The sequence below is a fragment of the Barbus barbus genome (genome assembly GCF_936440315.1).
Source record: "Barbus barbus genome assembly, chromosome: 3".
Classification (NCBI taxonomy): Eukaryota; Metazoa; Chordata; class Actinopteri; order Cypriniformes; family Cyprinidae; genus Barbus; species Barbus barbus.
In genome coordinates this window covers 10,153,778-10,173,596 of record NC_136731.1, presented here as the reverse complement: position 1 = coordinate 10,173,596, position 19,819 = coordinate 10,153,778, and the positions used below count along the sequence as shown (strand labels likewise).

The 19,819-nt window shown below is 38.2% G+C and overlaps 1 protein-coding gene and 1 long non-coding RNA gene across 3 annotated transcripts in view; both read right to left on the bottom strand.

The window, feature by feature from the left end:
• The window catches only part of LOC306855355, a 1,003,769-nt gene that overhangs the window by 883,464 nt on the left and 100,486 nt on the right, over positions 1-19,819 (bottom strand). The window lies entirely within an intron of this gene.
• Positions 1,324-19,819, bottom strand: part of LOC306855272 (uncharacterized protein) — a 390,658-nt gene continuing 372,162 nt past the window's right edge. The window contains exons 1-3 of one of the 2 annotated variants that reach the window (XM_079393838.1): positions 14,323-14,378; positions 11,481-11,635; positions 1,324-3,213 (exon numbers count right to left, since the gene is read on the bottom strand). In XM_079393838.1, coding sequence (XP_079249964.1) covers positions 2,276-3,213; positions 11,481-11,565 — 1,023 coding nt within the window. In that variant the 5' untranslated portion in view covers positions 11,566-11,635; positions 14,323-14,378 and the 3' untranslated portion in view covers positions 1,324-2,275. Of the gene's footprint in view, positions 3,214-11,480; positions 11,636-14,322; positions 14,379-19,819 lie in introns of those variants that run through there. The other variant, XM_079393837.1, reaches the window with a different exon arrangement.

Below are 19,819 nucleotides of genomic sequence, written 5' to 3'. Positions count from 1 at the left end.
TTTGGAGGGAGTTGAAAGTCCCAAAACATCACTGCTCTAGAGGAGATCTGCATGGAGGAATGGGCCAAAATACCAGCAACAGTATGTGAAAACCTTGTGAAGACTTACAGAAAACGCTTGACCTCTGTCATTGCCAACAAAGGGTATATAACAAAGTATTGAGATGAACTTTTGTTATTGACCAAATACTTATTTTCCACCATAATTTGCAAATAAATTCTTTAAAAATCAGATAATGTGATTTTCTGGATTTTTGTCTCTCATAGTTGAGGTATACCTATGATGAAAATTACAGGCCTCTCTCATCTTTTTAAGTGGGAGAACTTGCACAATTGGTGGCTGACTAAATACTTTTTTGCCCAACTGTATGTACTATTCCAACTACACAATACACAATAATAATTACACAATAGCAAATTACAGTAGAAACAAAATTACAAAGGACTGAAAAAATACAGTACGATACTGTTTTGTAGTTATACAGCACATTGTTCCACATACTGTAAAGTTGCATTACAGTAAATTGCTGTAAAACAAAATACAGTAACCATGCTGCCAGTAACTTACTGTAAAAATACAGGAACATTTTTAACAGTGCATCATCACTTAAGTAACCACTACCTAATTAACTCTAACACTGCTTTGTTGTTATGTTTAACACAGTGTTGATTTAACACTGCAGAATTTACTGTGAAGAAAGACATTCTCTAATCTCTTACAAACTGTACAACCACAAGATTATACAACAATAGCAAGCATTGTGAGAGATAGGAAATTAGTCAAATAGTAAGGCTGAGTTGCACCAGTAAGGATTAAATCTGGATTAAATCGAGGCTTATCTAATCATTTTGTTGCAGGTTTACATTTAAACTATCATTTTGAACCTGGATTTATTTTATATTTAAGATAGATTAACTTTAATCCTTTTGCTCTCATATGTCCAAACTCAGATTTAAATCTCAATTAGGGATTCACTTTAAACTTACAAGCGCGGAGGTTTAAATAAAATTGTTCAATCAGCCACATATTGTAATATTGTAGACGCACTATGACAGAAATAGTGTGTGTGGTGTAGTATTTTTATACCGGTACAGGGAATTAAAATCCAATAATCGTATCCATATTTCTCCTGATAAATTCATAATAGACCATTCTATACTCACCTCTTCGTTGAATGGATATTAGATGTAGCTTCACCCCTCTGTTCCCGGTGTCCGTGCTAATTCAGTCAAGTTTTGACCACTTGAAACTCTATGTACGGATTTATTTAGGTTCTGATAACTAGTTATTTAAGAATTAATTACTCAGAGACTGATTCAAAAGCTTAACGAATCACCAACACAATGGCTTCGTTTTATTCAAAAATACAGTAACTCATAAGCAAATAACAAACGAGATGTCTTCACCACGCAACTTGCTGGCCACGTCCATCGTTGCCTTCAGCCTTTTATAGTCTTCCATCCACCTGCATCATTTCTGCACTTGTCCTCTGTCTCCCCTCGCTGTCTGGGTTGGTTTCAGTTCCTCGAGCTGGCAGAGACCTTTCACCCAGATACTACTCATGGCAGGGTTAACAGTTCAAATACAAAATAACTACTTCTCCATTTTTACAAATGTAGGTGTCAAAACCATACACTTCATATATAGTAAATATGACTAACACCTCATGACTTTATTTTGAAAAGAAGGTCCATTCTGCATGTAATGTATTCAACAAGTGCAAAATGCATCTCCTTGACATCAACCATTTCTTTGCAAACAAACTTCATAAGCATATTATTAATAATCTCAAAGTAATTCATATTCATGCTCTCCATATACAGCACATACTGGAAACATAACATCTTATTTATCTTTACACACACAAGCAATTTATCTTAGTTTTAGATGAGTTTCCAGTACAGAAAGTACAAACATAGTTCAGGACATACATCAAATTAAGGTAATAAAACAGTAATATTAGAGAGAATAGTAATAAAAAATATACAGAAAAAGGACAAATGTCCATTGACAGAACTGTGAATGTGCATATGTGCTATTTACAGAAGAAGGTTTGATGAGTTATTTACAGATGTGCAATACTGATGTGTGTAATGTGTTGTTCAGGTGGGATATGAAAACTGTTATGAATGATAAACTGAATAATGATAATGAGTAGAACAATAAAACGATTAATTAAAAAACACTCATATGAAATAATCAACGATCTGTTCATTATTTGTTTAATAATCTTTGATTAATCAGTTATCATTTAACTCGAACTACTACTCTGTAATTACTCTAATTTCAGACATGCATTTTTTTTATGACTGGTTAGAGAAGAAGAATGAGTGAAACTCTTCCCACATTGATCACATGTGAACAGCTTCTCTCCAGTGTGGATCTTCTCATGGATTCTCAGATAATCTGAGCGTTTGAAGCTCTTGTCACAGTGTGAACACTTGTACGGTGTTTCTCTCGTGTGAAGTTTCCTGTGCCATTTCAATGCACTAGCTGTAAAAAAAGCCTTCCCACACTCAGAGCAAACATGATCCTTCACAGCGCTGTGTCTTTTCTGGTGTTGTTTTAAAGTATCCATCAGACGAAAACTATTTCCACATAAAGAGCACACATAAGGCTTCTCCTTTGTATGAATGTTTAGGTGTCTCTTCAGGACATTTGCCCTAAAAAACTTTTTATCGCATTGATCACAGCTATATAGCATTTCTCTAGAATGAGTAAGCAGATGTACTTTCAAAGCGCACGATTTTCTGAAACTCATCCCACATTGATCACATGTGTGTGGCCTTTCTCCAGTGTGGATTTTCATGTGTTCTTTAAGGCCTCCTTTTTGTGTATAACTCTTCCCGCACTGATCACATGCATATGGTTTTACTCCTGTGTGAATTGTCATGTGAACTGTAAGGTTTCTTTTATATGAGAATCTCTTCCCGCATTGATCACATAGGTGTGGCTTCTCTGCAGTTTGAAATTTCACGGGTTTGGTACGGTTTCTTTTTATTGTGAAAATCTTCTCACACTCATCACATGCATACGGCTTCCCTCCACGATCAAGATTCTGCTTGCATGAGAAACTCTTTCCACAGCGAGCGCAAGTGAAACATATATTGTCGTTTTTCAATGAGGAGCTCCAGGATATCTCTTCAGTTTTGACCTGATGTTTCTCCCCTGCTTCAATGAGTTCTTCAATCTCCTTGTTCTTTTCTATCAGACCTAAAACGAAAGTCAAATGTTTCAAAAGTTAGATTTTTAGCAAATCACTAAGAAGACATTACTAAAATAAATTAATGAAATTAAACTAAAAATCAAAGAGAGAAATGTGAAAGGAAAACGACATGTGAATCCTGACATAACAGTAGAAATATGAGCATACTGATGCGTTAATTTAATTTGAAATGTTATTTTTAAACATTACAGTTTGCACAAATTGAACATTTTTGTAATGAGAACAACTAACAATATATATGTCATTGACTACATTTTAAGTCAGGTATGTAAAATGTTTAAAATTTTAGTAATATAAATATAAAATATAATATTGTTAGTTGTTCTCATTGGCATGCTTCAAAAAATCCACCATTGTGCCCATACCAAAGAAAAATAAAATCACATGCTTGAATGACTGGAGGCCCATTGCTCTGACACCCATCTTCAGCAAATGCTTTGAGAAACTCATCAGAGACCACATCTGCTCTGTGCTGCCTGACTCACTGGATCCCCTACAATTTGCATATCGCAGAAACCGTTCCACAGACGATGCTATTGCCTTCACCCTGCACACTGCTCTCTCCCACCTGGAAAATAAGAACACCTATGTGAGAATGCTGTTTGTGGACTACAGCTCAGCATTCAATACCATAGTGCCTGCCACACTGGTTGAGAAGCTCCAGACTCTGGGACTAAACGGATCTCTGTGCAGCTGGATCCTGGACTTCCTGACAGGCAGATGTCAGGTGGTCAGAATGGGCAACAACACTTCATCCCCGCTGACCCTCAACACTGGTGCTCCTCAGGGCTGCGTCCTCAGCCCACTCCTGTACTCCCTGTACACACACGACTGTACAGCAACACACAGCTCCAACGTCATCGTCAAATTTGCTGACGACACAACGGTGATAGGCCTGATCACTGACAACGATGAGACGGCCTACAGAGAGGAGGTGAGAACCCTGACTAAATGGTGTCAAGAGAACCACCTCTCACTCAACATCGACAAGACCAAGGAGCTGGTGGTGGATTTCAGGAGACAGAGCAGAGAACACACACCCATCACCATCGACATGACACCTGTGGAGCGAGTAAACAGCTTCAAATTCCTCGGTGTTCACATCACTGAGGATCTCACATGGTCCGCTCACACAGATGCAGTGCTGAAGAAGACACACCAACGCCTCTTCTTCCTGAGACGGCTGAGGAAGTTTGGAATGAGCCCCAGCATCCTCAGATCATTCTACACCTGCACTGTGGAGAGCATCCTGACAGGCTGCATCACCGCCTGGTTTGGAAACAGCACTGCTGGCAACCGCAAAGCTCTGCAAAGGGTCGTGCGAACTGCCCGTCACATTGTTGGAGGTGAGCTTCCCTCCCTCCAGGACATCTACACCAGGCGGTGTATAAAGAAAGCCCGGAGCATCATCAACGACTCCAGCCACCCGTCCCACAGACTGCTCTCTCTGCTGCCCTCAGGAAGACGTCTCCGCAGCATCCGATCCCGCACTAGCCGACTGAGGGATAGCTTTTTTCCTCAGGCTATCAGGCTAATGAACAGTAAAAACTAATACACCCTACAGCACACTCCCACTTTACAATATACCACGCACTGCACTTTAATTCCAATACAGTTCAAACTGGACTACCAGTACACTACTGCACAAATACAACAATCTTTTTGCCAGCACTGGATACCATCCAATGCACATCCATGACTTTTGCACATCCGGTTTATATATAATCTGCTGCATCTTCGCATATTACTGTGTGTATATAACGTAGAATGTGTACTACATACTGTGTATAATGTGTATCGGTAACTGTATGTCTGTCTAATAGTACACTATGTGTACTGAGTATATGTATGTGTATATTACACATTGTCATCTGTATAAGTCTGTACGTATGTATGGTAATGTCTATATGTAAATTGTTTCTGCAGTGTCTGGAGCACGCTCTCAAGAATTTCACTCACGAAGGCACACGTGCTGTGGTGATGTGACAATAAAAGTGATTTGATTTGATTTAAAATGGTTCAGGCTGTCACGTTGCACACAGCAGGGAGGAGCGAGGAGACGCAGAATACCTTAAATAAACAGCATTTAATGACCAAACCAAAGGGAAAACAAACATAGAACAAAGCAGGAGACCTGGGGCCCGTTTCAATAAGGAGGTTCAACCAACTCTGAGTTTAAACTTGAACTCTGAGATGGGAAACTCATAGAGTTTTCGGTTACAGAACAGCTGAATTGTGTTAGTTTACTCAACTCTAAGTAGGTTGACTCAGAGTTTAGTGCGTGCACCGCGACTATGAAAAGTCATGATCAGCGGAGTGCCGAAATTACGATTCACCATGTCAACAGCTCCCGCCAAAAAGACGTCAGCATGTGTATCCGTCAGTGCGTAACTTTAATTCTTAATAACTGTCTATAACTTAATAACTGCTATAATATCAGAGGTGAAAACTGTAAATTATTGAACTAATATTCATTTTAATGGTATCCCATGGCCACAAAAAACCCCCGGAAAAAGACAAAAAAAGAAACAAACGTGGCAGCAGCTAAAAATGAAGTATAAAAACACAATTCAATCCAGGTAAAGCTTTAAACATGAAAGGTTCATGGGTGTGGGCTGAATGACTTTACAAACATTTGACATTAAATATCATTCAGTGTCTATTTCAATGCGCTGCAGCTTTTTCCACATAGTCTAACACTCTTTTCACATAATTAAATATTCTCTAATCCAAGTTACATTTCTTAATTACAGTAATAAAATTAACTACTGACTTGTCGACAGCAAGAAGGCAGAGGCTCCCAAAAATGGGGGAGAACCTGCACCTACACCACTGACAGATGAAGAGGAGATGGTCAAGTATTGGAAGATTTCTAAAAATCCTAAAGTAAAAAGAATAATTTTTGCTTTTGTATTAGGAAATAAAGATGACCAAAAAAAATTTGAAGAATGTGTTTATTTAACAGCTGTGGTGGTGGTTACGGCTTGTACTACCCCTCCATCTGGCATCCTTCCATTCCATAAAGTAATCAGTTTAATTTTCAGAAGGGGCGATGGTGGGGATATGCTTGTCACCAATGCATCCAAGCTTCCACACTGGAAGTCCTGAAGGAAATTTGGATTATTGGGTTACTTCCAGACGTCACAGAAAGATGTTATCAAGTGAACATCATTTATCAGATCAGCCTCATTTAAACCAAGTTTTTATACCACTGACTTACAGTCCTGTGAAACCCCTCTTTCACGGATTTGTGCCCAGGAAAAAAATCTCAAAATGGGTGTGAGAGGGATGCACACTTTCCTTAGAATCTGCATACAGCGGACTTATGTGCTCTGCATCTCCGATGTTTTAAAGTGCATTTTTCTTTTTTGCTAATTATCTTCCAATAGGGTAAGAAATGAAAAGTATTCTTGTTTCCGTTTGCATTAAGATTATTTTTCTTACCCTATGGCGGACAATTTTACTTGTTTTATGTAAAAGGCACTTAAAAGGAAAATCCCCCAGAAAAAAGACTAAATATAGACAATTTTTCATATATAAGATGCATATTAAGAATTTTTTTTTTGTACTTGAAATAAGACAAAAATACTCAGTTTTGTAAGAAAATCAGTTTTGAAGCGTGAATGAATGAATAAGGTATTTAAACTTCGCTAACACTATAAAAAGGGGGAGGAGACCGAAAGAAACTCTGGGTTTACCGAAGAAAACCTGCTCCCGACCAAGTTAGGTTCAGACTCTGAGTATAAGTTACCTCTCTTTCAGAAACGGGCTTGACTTACCCTGCTTTCTCGGGTTTGACAAACCTCCCATTTTGAAACGGAAAACCCAGAGTTTCCCTCATTTCAGGGTTAACATACTCAGAGTTTTCACTTAACCTCCTTTCTGAAACGGGCCCCTGGTAGACATACAATGCCAAACACAGGACACTGGAAAACACTGGGTTTAAATAACAAGGAACAAAATGAGGATAATCAAACACATGTGGAAACTAATTAACTATAATGAGGAGAGGAACCAGAAAGAGCTTTATTGCCAAGTGTGTTTGCACACACAAGGAATTTGTCTTGGTGTTAGGAGCGTCCAGTACAGAAAGTACAAACATAGTGCAGACAACAAATAATTAAGGTAATAAAAAACACTAATAATGAAGAGAATAGACAATAATTATGAATAACAATAGTAAACTAAAAATATACAGAAAAAGAAAAATGTCCATAGACAGAACAGTGAATGTACATGAGACCTTTGTACAGATGAAGGTTTGAGAGTTATTTACAGATGTGCAGTACTGGAGTGTGTTATGTGTTGTTCAGGTGGGATATGGCCTTGGGGAAAGAAACTGTTCTTGTGTCTGGCTGTTTTGGTGCTCAGTGATCTATAGCGCTCAGGTCTGACATTACAGCTCTTGAGGCCCCTAGGGACAGGCTTACACGGGACGGAAGGCCTCCAGGGCGGTATTCGTTCCGGGACCCATGGCAGATAAGGCAGTTCAGGGTCCCATGGCGGAGCAGGGAGCCATGGCAGAGCAGGTAGTCCAGGGAGCCACGGCTGGGCAGCCTCTGTGGCCTTTGCCTCGCCACTCGGCCCGGCCACTAGAGCAGGGACCCTATAGCCACCCCCCAAAAAAATCCCTTGAGAGAAATCATGGTCTTTGAGGCCCTCTGTGGGCCTGACGTGGGAACAGGAGCCCTCCTTGGGCTAGACTCGGGAACTGTGGCCCTCCCTGGGCCAGACGTAGGAAACAACAGCAGTCTCTGGGCTGAATGTGGGAATAGGGGCCCTCTCTGGGAGCCACCTCAGGGCTAAATTCAGGAACAGGAGCCCTCTCGGGGCTAAACTCAGGAACTGGAGCCCTCTCTGGGCTTGACAGGGAAACAGCAGCCCTCCCTGGGCTTGACAAGGAGACAGGAGCCCTCTCTGGGCTTGACGTGGGGGCAGGAACTCTCTGGGCTGGACGTGGGGGCAGGAGCCCTCTCTGGGCTGGATTTGGGGATTGGAACCCTCTCGGGGCTGGATTCGGGGACTGGAACCCTCTCTGGGCTGGACGTGGGAGCAGAAGCCCTCTCTGGGCTGGATTCGGGGATGGGAGCCCTTCTCTGGGCTGGATGTGGGAACAGCAGTCCTCTCTGGGCTTAACGTGGAACAGCAGCCCTCCCTGGGCTTGACGTGGAGACAGGAGCCCTCTCTGGGCTAACTTGTTTTCTAGTATAAATATCTAAAATGTGTTGAATCAGGATGCATTTACTTGACAAGCAAAATGACTTAAAGTCCCCCTGTAGTGAAAATCAAGTTGTTTTTTTTCTCTGTGTGGTGTTTTTAATATGCTTTTAGACAAACCATTTCCCAATCCATTAATCAATATCATTGCTGAGTATTTTTCTCCTTAAAACTGTAGTTTCCCATTGGCACTCGTAGAAATGCGTTTGAAACAGCCCTCGGTTTGCTAATTCACAAAGCAATAACCAATCACATCAAGGGATCGATTCCTATCACTAGCATGCAAAATATACCAATACCGGCACAAAACCAAAAATAAATTAGAGTAAAAAACCCATGACGCCGTGGTTTAATGTGAATTTAGAACCACTAACTTGAATAATAACTTGTAGCAACAGTGTAAAAGTAGCCGGGAGTCAGACCCATCTCTCCTGCATCGGCATCCGCACCTCACATGCGCTTGCTCGCGGGCGAGAATCAAGAATCACAAACAGCTGTATTCGAGTCTTCAAGGCATTTTAGGACACAACGTCGTCAAGCAAGTAACTTTAATGAGTGTTACATTATTCAGTGTAGTTGTCCGCTAGTAAAAACAGTTTTATCAGTCATTATCCATGTATGCCTTGTTTTGCGTTTACTACAGTGGAGACTGAGTGGAGGCGGGGCTAATTTACATATTCATAGATCAGTGTATATTAAATGAGGCAAGGGTGTAGAGTTACATTCAAGCTATTTTAAGGCATGAGAAAAGTATTTTCACAAGAAAAAACATTTAAATGTCATTTTGATGATCAAAGATAAGTTTTAAGGGATAAAATATTTGACTACACGGGGACTTTAAGATATTTCTGATGAAATCGGAGAGCTATCTGACCCTCCATAGACAGCAACGCAACTGAAATGTTCCCACAAATGTTTTGTGCTTTTGATTGCACAAAAGCAAGATAAGGGATTAAGCTGGGATTTTCCAGTTATCCTGGTTGAATTTAGCCCTGACTCATGAGTCAGGGCTAAATTCAACAATAGGGTAGGTGTCGTTACATGAAAGCAGGCTAAATTAAGCTAAATTATGTTACTATGGAAACTAGGCTAACTGTCAGGCTAAGCTGAGCTCCTCTAACTTTGACCAATAGGAACGCATCGATATTACCGCTGACTCTCTCACATACAATCAGTTGACTTTATTATTAGTCCAAAAATAAAAGCATACAGAAAATACACCTTAAATAATCAAATAAATAAAAATAGGCTACAACAAACTATATTTAATGTATTGTGCCCAAAATGTAGGCTAATGACCTTTTTAAGATATATGAAAACATTTTATCATAGTTAGTACTTGTGCATTCAGTTGATCTGCAGCTTCTAGCCATGCAGCCTTTCTCTGATTTTATGACAGCTGAACCTTTTATGGCTATTAGACCATTAAAACTGTACAATCTAAATTTGCCATTTAAAACATTAAAAACACAAAATCAGAAGTTAAAATCACTGAATTAAAAATGAATATAAATAAGTAGAAATCAGACTACATTTTAACTGATAAGAGGAACACACATTTAACTCATTTGAGCTAGTATGCTGTATTATCCAGCTTTCATTTGATTTACAGTTACTGACATCATAAAAACACACTTATATGTGGGATTAAATTTCTACATGTCATATATGCTCGTTTGCTCGTGTAAAGCCCAATTTATACTTCTGTGTCGAACCTATGCCGTAGCCTACGCAGACGCACAGGTATGCGCCGTAACCAAAAATCTAACAGTGGACCGCAAGCACTGTGATTGGTCTGCTAGAACCCCTCCCTCCGTATGTACTTAAGCATTATTCAGCAAAAAAGAATGGAATAAATAAAAGCACAAGTTGTTGGAAAGTATGTATAAAGTGTTGTTAAGTAAATACTGTAGCACCAATTGAATCAACATAAACAACATTTCTGAAGAAAAATATTAATTGTAAGCAAGCGTAAGTTAGATCCACTATTGTATGTTGTTAACGTATGGCAACATATCATAAAGTACCTTAAATAATATTTTTTAATAATATATTGAATTGCAGTTTTTAAAACCGCTTTGGTTATTTCAAGTCAGGTTTTGGATTTTGATCCCCGCTTTTCTTAGAGTCTTTTATGAAACAGCCCTCTGGTCCAGAAACATAGTAAAACAGTGACATCAGTGGCTCAACTTCAGTTTCTTCAAGAATCCTTTTTTTTCCGCAAAGAAAACTAAAATAATTTTTTCCCCCCGAGTTACATCTTCCGCCATTTCAGAGAGTACCACAACGCAAACGCACACTTTCCCCTAAGCGTAAACAACGCTTAATACGCAGATTACATGCGCACGCTTTCCCCCCGAACGAAAACAACGCTGATTACGTCAAATACGTTTTTAGGTACTCTCCAAAATGACGGAAGACGTAACTTGGGGAGAAGAATGGTTGAGTAAATTATGAAATCTTGTTTTCTTTGCATACAAAAAAAGTATTCTCGTAGCGTCGCAAAACTGAAGTTGAGCCACTGATGTCACATGGACTGTTTTACCGATGTATTTACTACGTTTCTGGAACATTTCAGTTGCGTTGCTGTCTATGGAGGCTCCGATAGCTCTCTGATTTCAACAAAAATATCTTAATTTGTGCTCCGAGAATAAACAAAGGTCTTACAGGTTTGGAATGACATGAGGGTGAGCCTTGTCTTGTCTACAGAGCTCGTGAGAGCTGCATTTAAGGAAAGCATGTTTCCATCAAAGACAGGACACTGCATTCCTTTGTGCCTTCAACTAGTTGTTCATTTACGCATTAAAGACATCCACCTGAGATTAGGTAAGTGAAAGTGTTGCATTCATTGGATACATCTGGTTATACACATTATTAACAAAACTGTTAAAGTATTTGACTGAATTTAGTCCTCCAGCAATGCTTTAATTTACATCTGTCTTTACAACATTCTTCAAAAACATCATTCATTTCTGTAGAGCTGGACATTTTAATAAGGATCAAATGAGTGCGTTCGGCTTTGAGAATGAAAACCAACCTGTTTGTTCCTCAGTCTCTTCTTGTTTGATTGTGAATGTTTCTTCGATCTTTATGTCTTCACTCTCCTCTTTAATAAACATCATCTTTATAATCGTGAGTCACATATATCTCAGTCGCTTCAGCAGGAGTTTTTCTGTGTGTTTCAACACTTTCCTGTTCAATATTATGAGAGAAAACAACAATGCAGATTAAATACTGAATGCATCTCAGTCAATTCACTAGTTCAGTGGTCAGCGAACTAGTTCAGTGGTCAGCACACTAGTTCAGTGGTCAGGTCTAGTTCAGTGGTCAGGTCACTAGTTCAGTGGTCAGGTCTAGTTCAGTGGTCAGCACACTAGTTCAGTGGTCAGGTCTAGTTCAGTGGTCAGGTCTAGTTCAGTGGTCAGCTCACTAGTTCAGTGGTCAGCACACTAGTTCAGTGGTCAGCACACTAGTTCAGTGGTCAGGTCTAGTTCAGTGGTCAGCGCACTAGTTCAGTGGTCAGCACACTAGTTCAGTGGTCAGCACACTAGTTCAGTGGTCAGGTCTAGTTCAGTGGTCAGCGCACTAGTTCAGTGGTCAGCACACTAGTTCAGTGGTCAGCACACTAGTTCACAGGGTGTCTACAGAGTTTAACAAGTCAAATTTAAGACTTTTTAAGACCTTTTTAATACCAACTTATATGAAATTTAAGACCACCAAACCTGTGATGAAAATACACACACACACACACACAACACAAATCACAAAATATTAATTGCTGTAACAAATGCTATTTATTATTACAATATACAGTGTGCTTTTCACAGACAATATCCAAGAAATCAAAAATACAACAATTTCAGCAGCTGTTTAACTGCAAAGAAGCCACTGTACAACATTAATTACTATTATTAACCAGCTCACAATAACAGGTAGATTTTTGTTCTGGATTGTATTTCTATTCTAAGTCTACTTTGTACATATATTTGACTTACAACAATGTGAATGAACAATTTTGATCAATCCCGTCATTTGACCTGAACGAGTGATGGCTTGTTACCGTCCTCAGCACCCAAATTACCTCAGCTCTTATTGTTGGCGTAGAGCCAAAAACTAAACGTAGGTCAGATGATGGCGTTGTAGGCTGGGGATTCTCAACATCCGTGGTGACATCTTTGCTAATGGGAAGAGTGGAACAGAAACCTTTAATTGAACTCTTCTCGCGGGCTCTCGCATACTCCCGGTGCTTCCCGCTCTGCGTGTGCGATTCCACCGCTTTGATGCCCATTGTACCCAGTTTAAAACGCCTTCGACATACGGCGCAATTTGCCTCGTACACATTATCAGCCACCGGCTTCAACCACCATGAGAATTCGTCATTCTCGAGCCATTTCTCATTGAACTTACATTTACCCATTGCAGCTATTTCAGTTCGACCTGCTACCTTAATTCTCTCTGATGACGCAATAACTACCGCGGGGGAAAAAAAACTTCCGACTGAAGTTTTTTTTTTTTTTTTGTGGTAAAGTCACCAAAAATATTTAAGACCTATCGGATCTGAATTTAAGGCTTTTTAAGACTTTTTAAGGCCCCGCGGCCACCCTGGTTCAGTGGTCAGGTCTAGTTCAGTGGTCAGCGCACTAGTTCAGTGGTCAGGTCACTAGTTCAGTGGTCAGCTCACTAGTTCAGTGGTCAGCTCACTAGTTCAGTGGTCAGCACACTAGTTCAGTGGTCAGGTCACTAGTTCAGTGGTCAGCTCACTAGTTCAGTGGTCAGCTCACTAGTTCAGTGTTCAGGTCACTAGTTCAGTGTTCAGGTCTAGTTCAGTGGTCAGCTCACTAGTTCAGTGGTCAGCTCACTAGTTCAGTGGTCAGTGCACTAGTAAGGGAGTCAAAGTGAGAGTTAATCACATGAAATCACTTGATTAAAAACACGCAGTAGCACTACAATTAAATAAAAGAACACATTATACAGACATTTTGTATTTAGTTATGACTTATATTTGGAATTAATTTCCTTTTTAATTCTATTATATATCACACTTTGATCTAAAAGCAGGTTTGTAAAAGTTATCATCACACTTTCGTTGTTTTGGGCAGCTGTGTCTCGCGCGCGGTGATTCAAGAGAGTCGATTCACTGAATCATTTTTGTGAATCAATTGAGTTTCTGAAAAGCTCTGGCTGTTTCTCAATATGCGTTCTTCAGCGATCTTGCGTCCTTGTGTTCTCGTTCTACGTCATCATTAACCGTCGAAGTTCAGTTCCAATGCTCAAGAACGCAAGTACAGAGGATGCATGAAAGTACCCGGATGTGTTCTTGAAACTGAGGATGCATCGAGTGCAGACTTGAGAGAATCGAGCCGTTAGAAATCCCAGAAAACGCTGTGGAAGTCTGCATTTTTATTGGCATATTAAAATGAATCTTAACAGTAAAACATATAACGCTGTAAAATAAAACAATACAATTATATGAAAGTAATATCTATAATAGTATGAAATGTTTTAATATGACATTGTGTAATATTGTTCATTGGCCGCTGCTTATGCTGAGACTATGCGGTCAGTTAAGCAGGAACGCAGCACATCTCAGTTCTCATATAAGTGTGCGTTCTGTGTTCTCGCGTCCTTCCGAGGAAGCTTGGCAAGACCGGTCTCCACGAGAACGCAAGTCCGTTCATGGAATTGAGAAACAGCCTCTGTTTCGGACTGAATTTATTCACACTAAACAGATTCACGATACAGGATTAGATTAAATATCATAACAGAATAAAGCATTGCAGTGTTGCCCTCAATAATTCTTTCTGCACTGCTTGTGAATTGATTGAACGGTGTAAGTTATATGGATAAGCACATTAACAAAATGATTTAAAAACACAAACCTTTCTGTAGCTCTGATGCTGGAGCGTGACGCAGGCTTATGACGTCTTCTTCTTCTATTTTATGGCGGGTAGCACCAACATTGAGGTGCATTATCGCCACCTACTGTATTGGAGTGTGAACCAGAGTTTACCCTTTTTATGTAATATAAAAAAAAATAAAAATAAATAAATTCTCTTAATCAACTCTGTTCTCTTGAGATAAAGAAATAAACTTTCTAAACCATAAGTAAATATATTTTTAAGCTTTAATTAATCTATTCCCATCTTTCTAAGTTCATTTTCCATTACTTCTCGTTCATTAGTATACTTTTGACAAACACAAATAACATGTTCTACTGATTCCTCTGTTCCACAGTGCTCACATAATCCTGTTGGATGTTTATTTATTATTTTTAAGGTTTTATTCAGCATAGTATGTCCAACCCTTAATCTTGTTAGAATATTTTCCTCTTTGGTGCTTCTTTTAGTTATCCTCACTACTCCTACTTCTCGTTGTATTTCATAAAGATGACGTCCTGTATTTCCTGTGTCCCATGTATGTTGCCACTCCTTCGTGATATATGCTTTAATTACTGCTTTTGCTTCATATTTTGCTTCATAGTGAAATATTCATGACCTCCTCATTTTCCAAAGCCTGTTTTGCTAAACTATCAACCTTTTCATTACCTTTTATCCCCCTATGAGCTGGTATCCACATAAATATTATCATGATGTTCATATTCTTAAATCTGTAGAGATTTTCATATATCTCATTTACTACAATCCTGTCGACTGTGAGATGTGAATGATTTCAATGATTTTAATGCCGAACATGAATCTGTACAAAGTATAACCTTTTTGATTTGAGTGTCTTCTATCCACTGTAGTGCTGTTGCTATTGCCATCATCTCTACTGTGTATACTGATAAATGATCTGATGTTCTCCTAATAACAGAAATGTTTAAGGATGGAATACTGAAAGCAAAACCTGTTCTCCCTGTATTAGGATCTTTAGAGCCATCAGTATACTGGGACAAATGTTTGATATACAGTTTGTAATCTATCTTCAACCACAGCTACAATGTTTCCAGATTCCTTCATTAACTCTAGCATATCAAAATCTATGATTACTGCAGGAAACAACCAAGGTGGAGTTATTGATAACGGTACTGTAGGAATGTATCTTTTCTGACTTAAAATCATTTCTCTAGCTTCTTTGTCACTATTCCATGCAAAACACCTCTGTTTAGACCTTTCCTTTTCCCAGCATGGAAGGAGTACCTTCCCAGCTAACAAAAAAAGGTCCCCATGACGTCCCCTAAATGGCCTCTGCGAACGTCCCCCGGACGTCAGCGTGTAGGGTCCCCTTGACGTCGAACGGACGTCCGCGAAGACGTCCTCCGGACTTTCACGGGGACGTTGACAGGACGTCAAGCGGACATTCGGGACGTTTAGGGGACTTTCACTTTAAGTCCTCTTTTGTCATTTTATTATACTTTTAGTCTAACCAAAAGAAAATAGACACGTGCAAAATAGTTGGAACAAATAGGCTACATTTTATTTAAACAATTAAAAAAAACAATTTTTTCCCTTTTTTTATTATATGTTAAGACATAAAAGATATATACAACTAGCCTAACAAAACATCAGAATATCCTATATCTAAAGAGAACAATAGACTTACAAGAAACATAAAATAAATGTAGCTATAATTTAACAATAATAAAGAGAAGAATTACATTCAAAGATCAGTGACAAAAACAACATATACAGGTTCAATTTTCAATTGCATTCAACTCTTTAGCAAATTAAGGTGCCGTTTCCTTGCGTGGGTGGGTGGCTGTGTCAGGAAAAGCCACTCAGCTGTGTGTGCTCTGGCATGTGCGGTTACTCCGATAGCTCCTCCCGTTGGCTTCTAATCTAAAACGATGAAATGAACACATTCATAAATCATAAATTATGTCTAAAATGTTGTCTTGCAATAAACCCACATCAAAATTCTGTGTTACTAGCTACTGAAGAGCATCCAAGTCTTTTCTAATCTAATAATTTAATTTGTAAATGTCATCTTCAAGTAAAATAAAATTTAGAAAGAAAAATAAAATTTAAAGTGAAAGTCCCCTGAACGTCCCGAATGTTCGCTTGACGTCTTGTGAACGTCCTTATGAACGTCTGTGCAGCTGTCCACTAGACGTCAATAGTGACATAATTGTTCCAAAGCAGTTCTCCTCAATTAGCTTGAACGCGGACTGCGCTAAAGGCGTGCTCGCTGCTGCTGCTGGCGTGGACGCCGTGTGAGATTTATTACAATTACTTATAGAATTAAATTTCATAATGCACTCACCCGATTAACTGTTTTTGCACGATCCGGGGCATGTTTTAGAATGACAGCAATCATCTCTTCCACACTCTGGGATTTTTGGTGTGGGTATGCCTTGCTGCAAGCACCTTGATTTAATACAGAGATCACCATTAAATTAGAACTAGAAATTAGAATTACAAATTTCTATTCTAAAAACATCAAACATAAATCTTATTTCTGCTATGAATGTTTATGTATTGAGAAGAACCTTTACATTTAAAATGAAGAACAACATTTACAACCTACCAAATTTTAATTTGTAATTTTTTTTTGCACCCTCAGATTCCAGATTTTCAAATAGTTGTATCTCAGCCAAATATTGTCCGATCCTAACAAACCATACATCAGTGGAAAGATTATAAATCTGTTTAAAATGTAAAAATCTCAAATTTTATTTTTTAAAATTTTACCCTTATGACTGGTTTTCAGGGTCACATATCTGTATCAATGTGTGTATATATATACTGTAGATGTGTGTGTGTGTGTGTGTGTGTGTGTGTGTGTGTGTGTGTGTGTTTTAGTGGCACATCCTGATTTTGCCAAGTCCTAGTTGTCCTGAGACCAATATTTTTTATGATCACCTTGGGACAACAACTGCCTCAGCCAATCAAAGTTTATGACATCATCACTGTGTGCCCCCCTGCAGAGTCCGCCAAAAAACAGTAACGCCCCTCTCGCAAATTCAAAAAAAGAAAAGAAAAAAAGCGCACCTGTGAAGAGCGCAAGTAAAAAGGTAAGACAATGGCTTTTTAAGTTCTCCTATCAATTTACAACAATATTAATGATAGTAACCACCACCGATGTTTTAACATTACTTTGCATTGGCAAGTTATTCCTATCAGCCTAGGCGGATGTACTGTTAACTTTCTGGCTCCAGTTAAACAATCTAAAAAGTATTATTTTTAAATTGATTGATTGATTAATTGTATATGTGCCTATCAAAGGGCTGCGATTAAATAGTGGCCTTTTGCGAGCTTCCGGTTTATTATCGCTCGCACTGTTGCCACCACAAATTTTCGTAATATTTCTGTCGTTAGCATATACTGTGCCACTGTCAATTTCTGTTGCGTCGCCAGTTGCATTCAAAGACAAATTAATTAACGAAAAGCGGAACAAAACACCGCTGGTTTGCGCGCCGCATGGACCATTCAGCTCGGTCCACCAAAATCATATTATATATTCTGTTACATATGAATATGATGACCTCAAGTCATCAGTGATTTATTCTGTTACATATGAATATGTTGACCTCAAGTCATCAGTGATTTATTCTGTTACATATGAATATGATGACCTCAAGTCATCACTGATTTATTCTGCTACATATGAATATGATGACCTCAAGTCATCAGTGATTTATTCTGTTACATATGAATATGATGACCTCAAGTCATCAGTGATTTATTCTGTTACATATGAATATGATGACCTCAAGTCATCAGTGATTTATTGTTACATATGAATATGATGACCTCAAGTCATCACTGATTTATTCTGTTACATATGAATATGTTGACCTCAAGTCATCACTGATTTATTCTGTTACATATGAATATGATGACCTCAAGTCATCAGTGATTTATTCTGTTACATATGAATATGATGACCTCAAGTCATCAGTGATTTATTCTGTTACATATGAATATGATGACCTCAAGTCATCACTGATTTATTCTGTTACATATGAATATGATGACCTCAAGTCATCAGTGATTTATTGTTACATATGAATATGATGACCTCAAGTCATCACTGATTTATTGTGTTACATATGAATATGATGACCTCAAGTCATCACTGATTTATTCTGTTACATATGAATATGATGACCTCAAGTCATCAGTGATTTATTCTGTTACATATGAATATGATGACCTCAAGTCATCACTGATTTATTCTGTTACATATGAATATGTTGACCTCAAGTCATCACTGATTTATTCTGTTACATATGAAGATGATGACCTCAAGTCATCACTGATTTATTGTTACATATGAATATGATGACCTCAAGTCATCACTGATTTATTGTTACATATAAATATGATGACCTCAAGTCATCAGTGATTTATTCTGTTACATATGAATATGATGACCTCAAGTCATCAGTGATTTATTGTGTTACATATGAATATGTTGACCTCAAGGCATCAGTGATTTATTGTTACATATGAATATGTTGACCTCAAGTCATCACTGATTTATTGTTACATATGAATATGATGACCTCAAGTCATCACTGATTTATTCATACATATGAATATGATGACCTCAAGTCATCACTAATTTATTCTGTTACATATGAATATGTTGACCTCAAGTCATCACTGATTTATTCATACATATGAATATGATGACCTCAAGTCATCACTAATTTATTCTGTTACATATGAATATGATGACCTCAAGTCATCACTGATTTATTCTGTTACATATGAATATGATGACCTCAAGTCATCACTGATTTATTCTGTTACATATGAATATGATGACCTCAAGTCATCACTGATTTATTCTGTTACATATGAATATGATGACCTCAAGTCATCACTGATTTATTCATACATATGAATATGATGACCTCAAGTCATCACTAATTTATTCTGTTACATATGAATATGTTGACCTCAAGTCATCACTGATTTATTCATACATATGAATATGATGACCTCAAGTCATCACTAATTTATTCTGTTACATATGAATATGATGACCTCAAGTCATCACTGATTTATTCTGTTACATATGAATATGATGACCTCAAGTCATCACTGATTTATTCTGTTACATATGAATATGATGACCTCAAGTCATCACTGATTTATTCTGTTACATATGAATATGATGACCTCAAGTCATCACTGATTTATTGTTACATATGAATATGATGACCTCAAGTCATCACTGATTTATTCTGTTACATATGAATATGTTGACCTCAAGTCATCACTGATTTATTCTGTTACATATGAATATGATGACCTCAAGTCATCACTGATTTATTCTGTTACATATGAATATGTTGACCTCAAGTCATCACTGATTTATTCTGTTACATATGAATATGATGACCTCAAGTCATCACTGATTTATTCTGTTACATATGAATATGTTGACCTCAAGTCATCACTGATTTATTCTGTTACATATGAATAT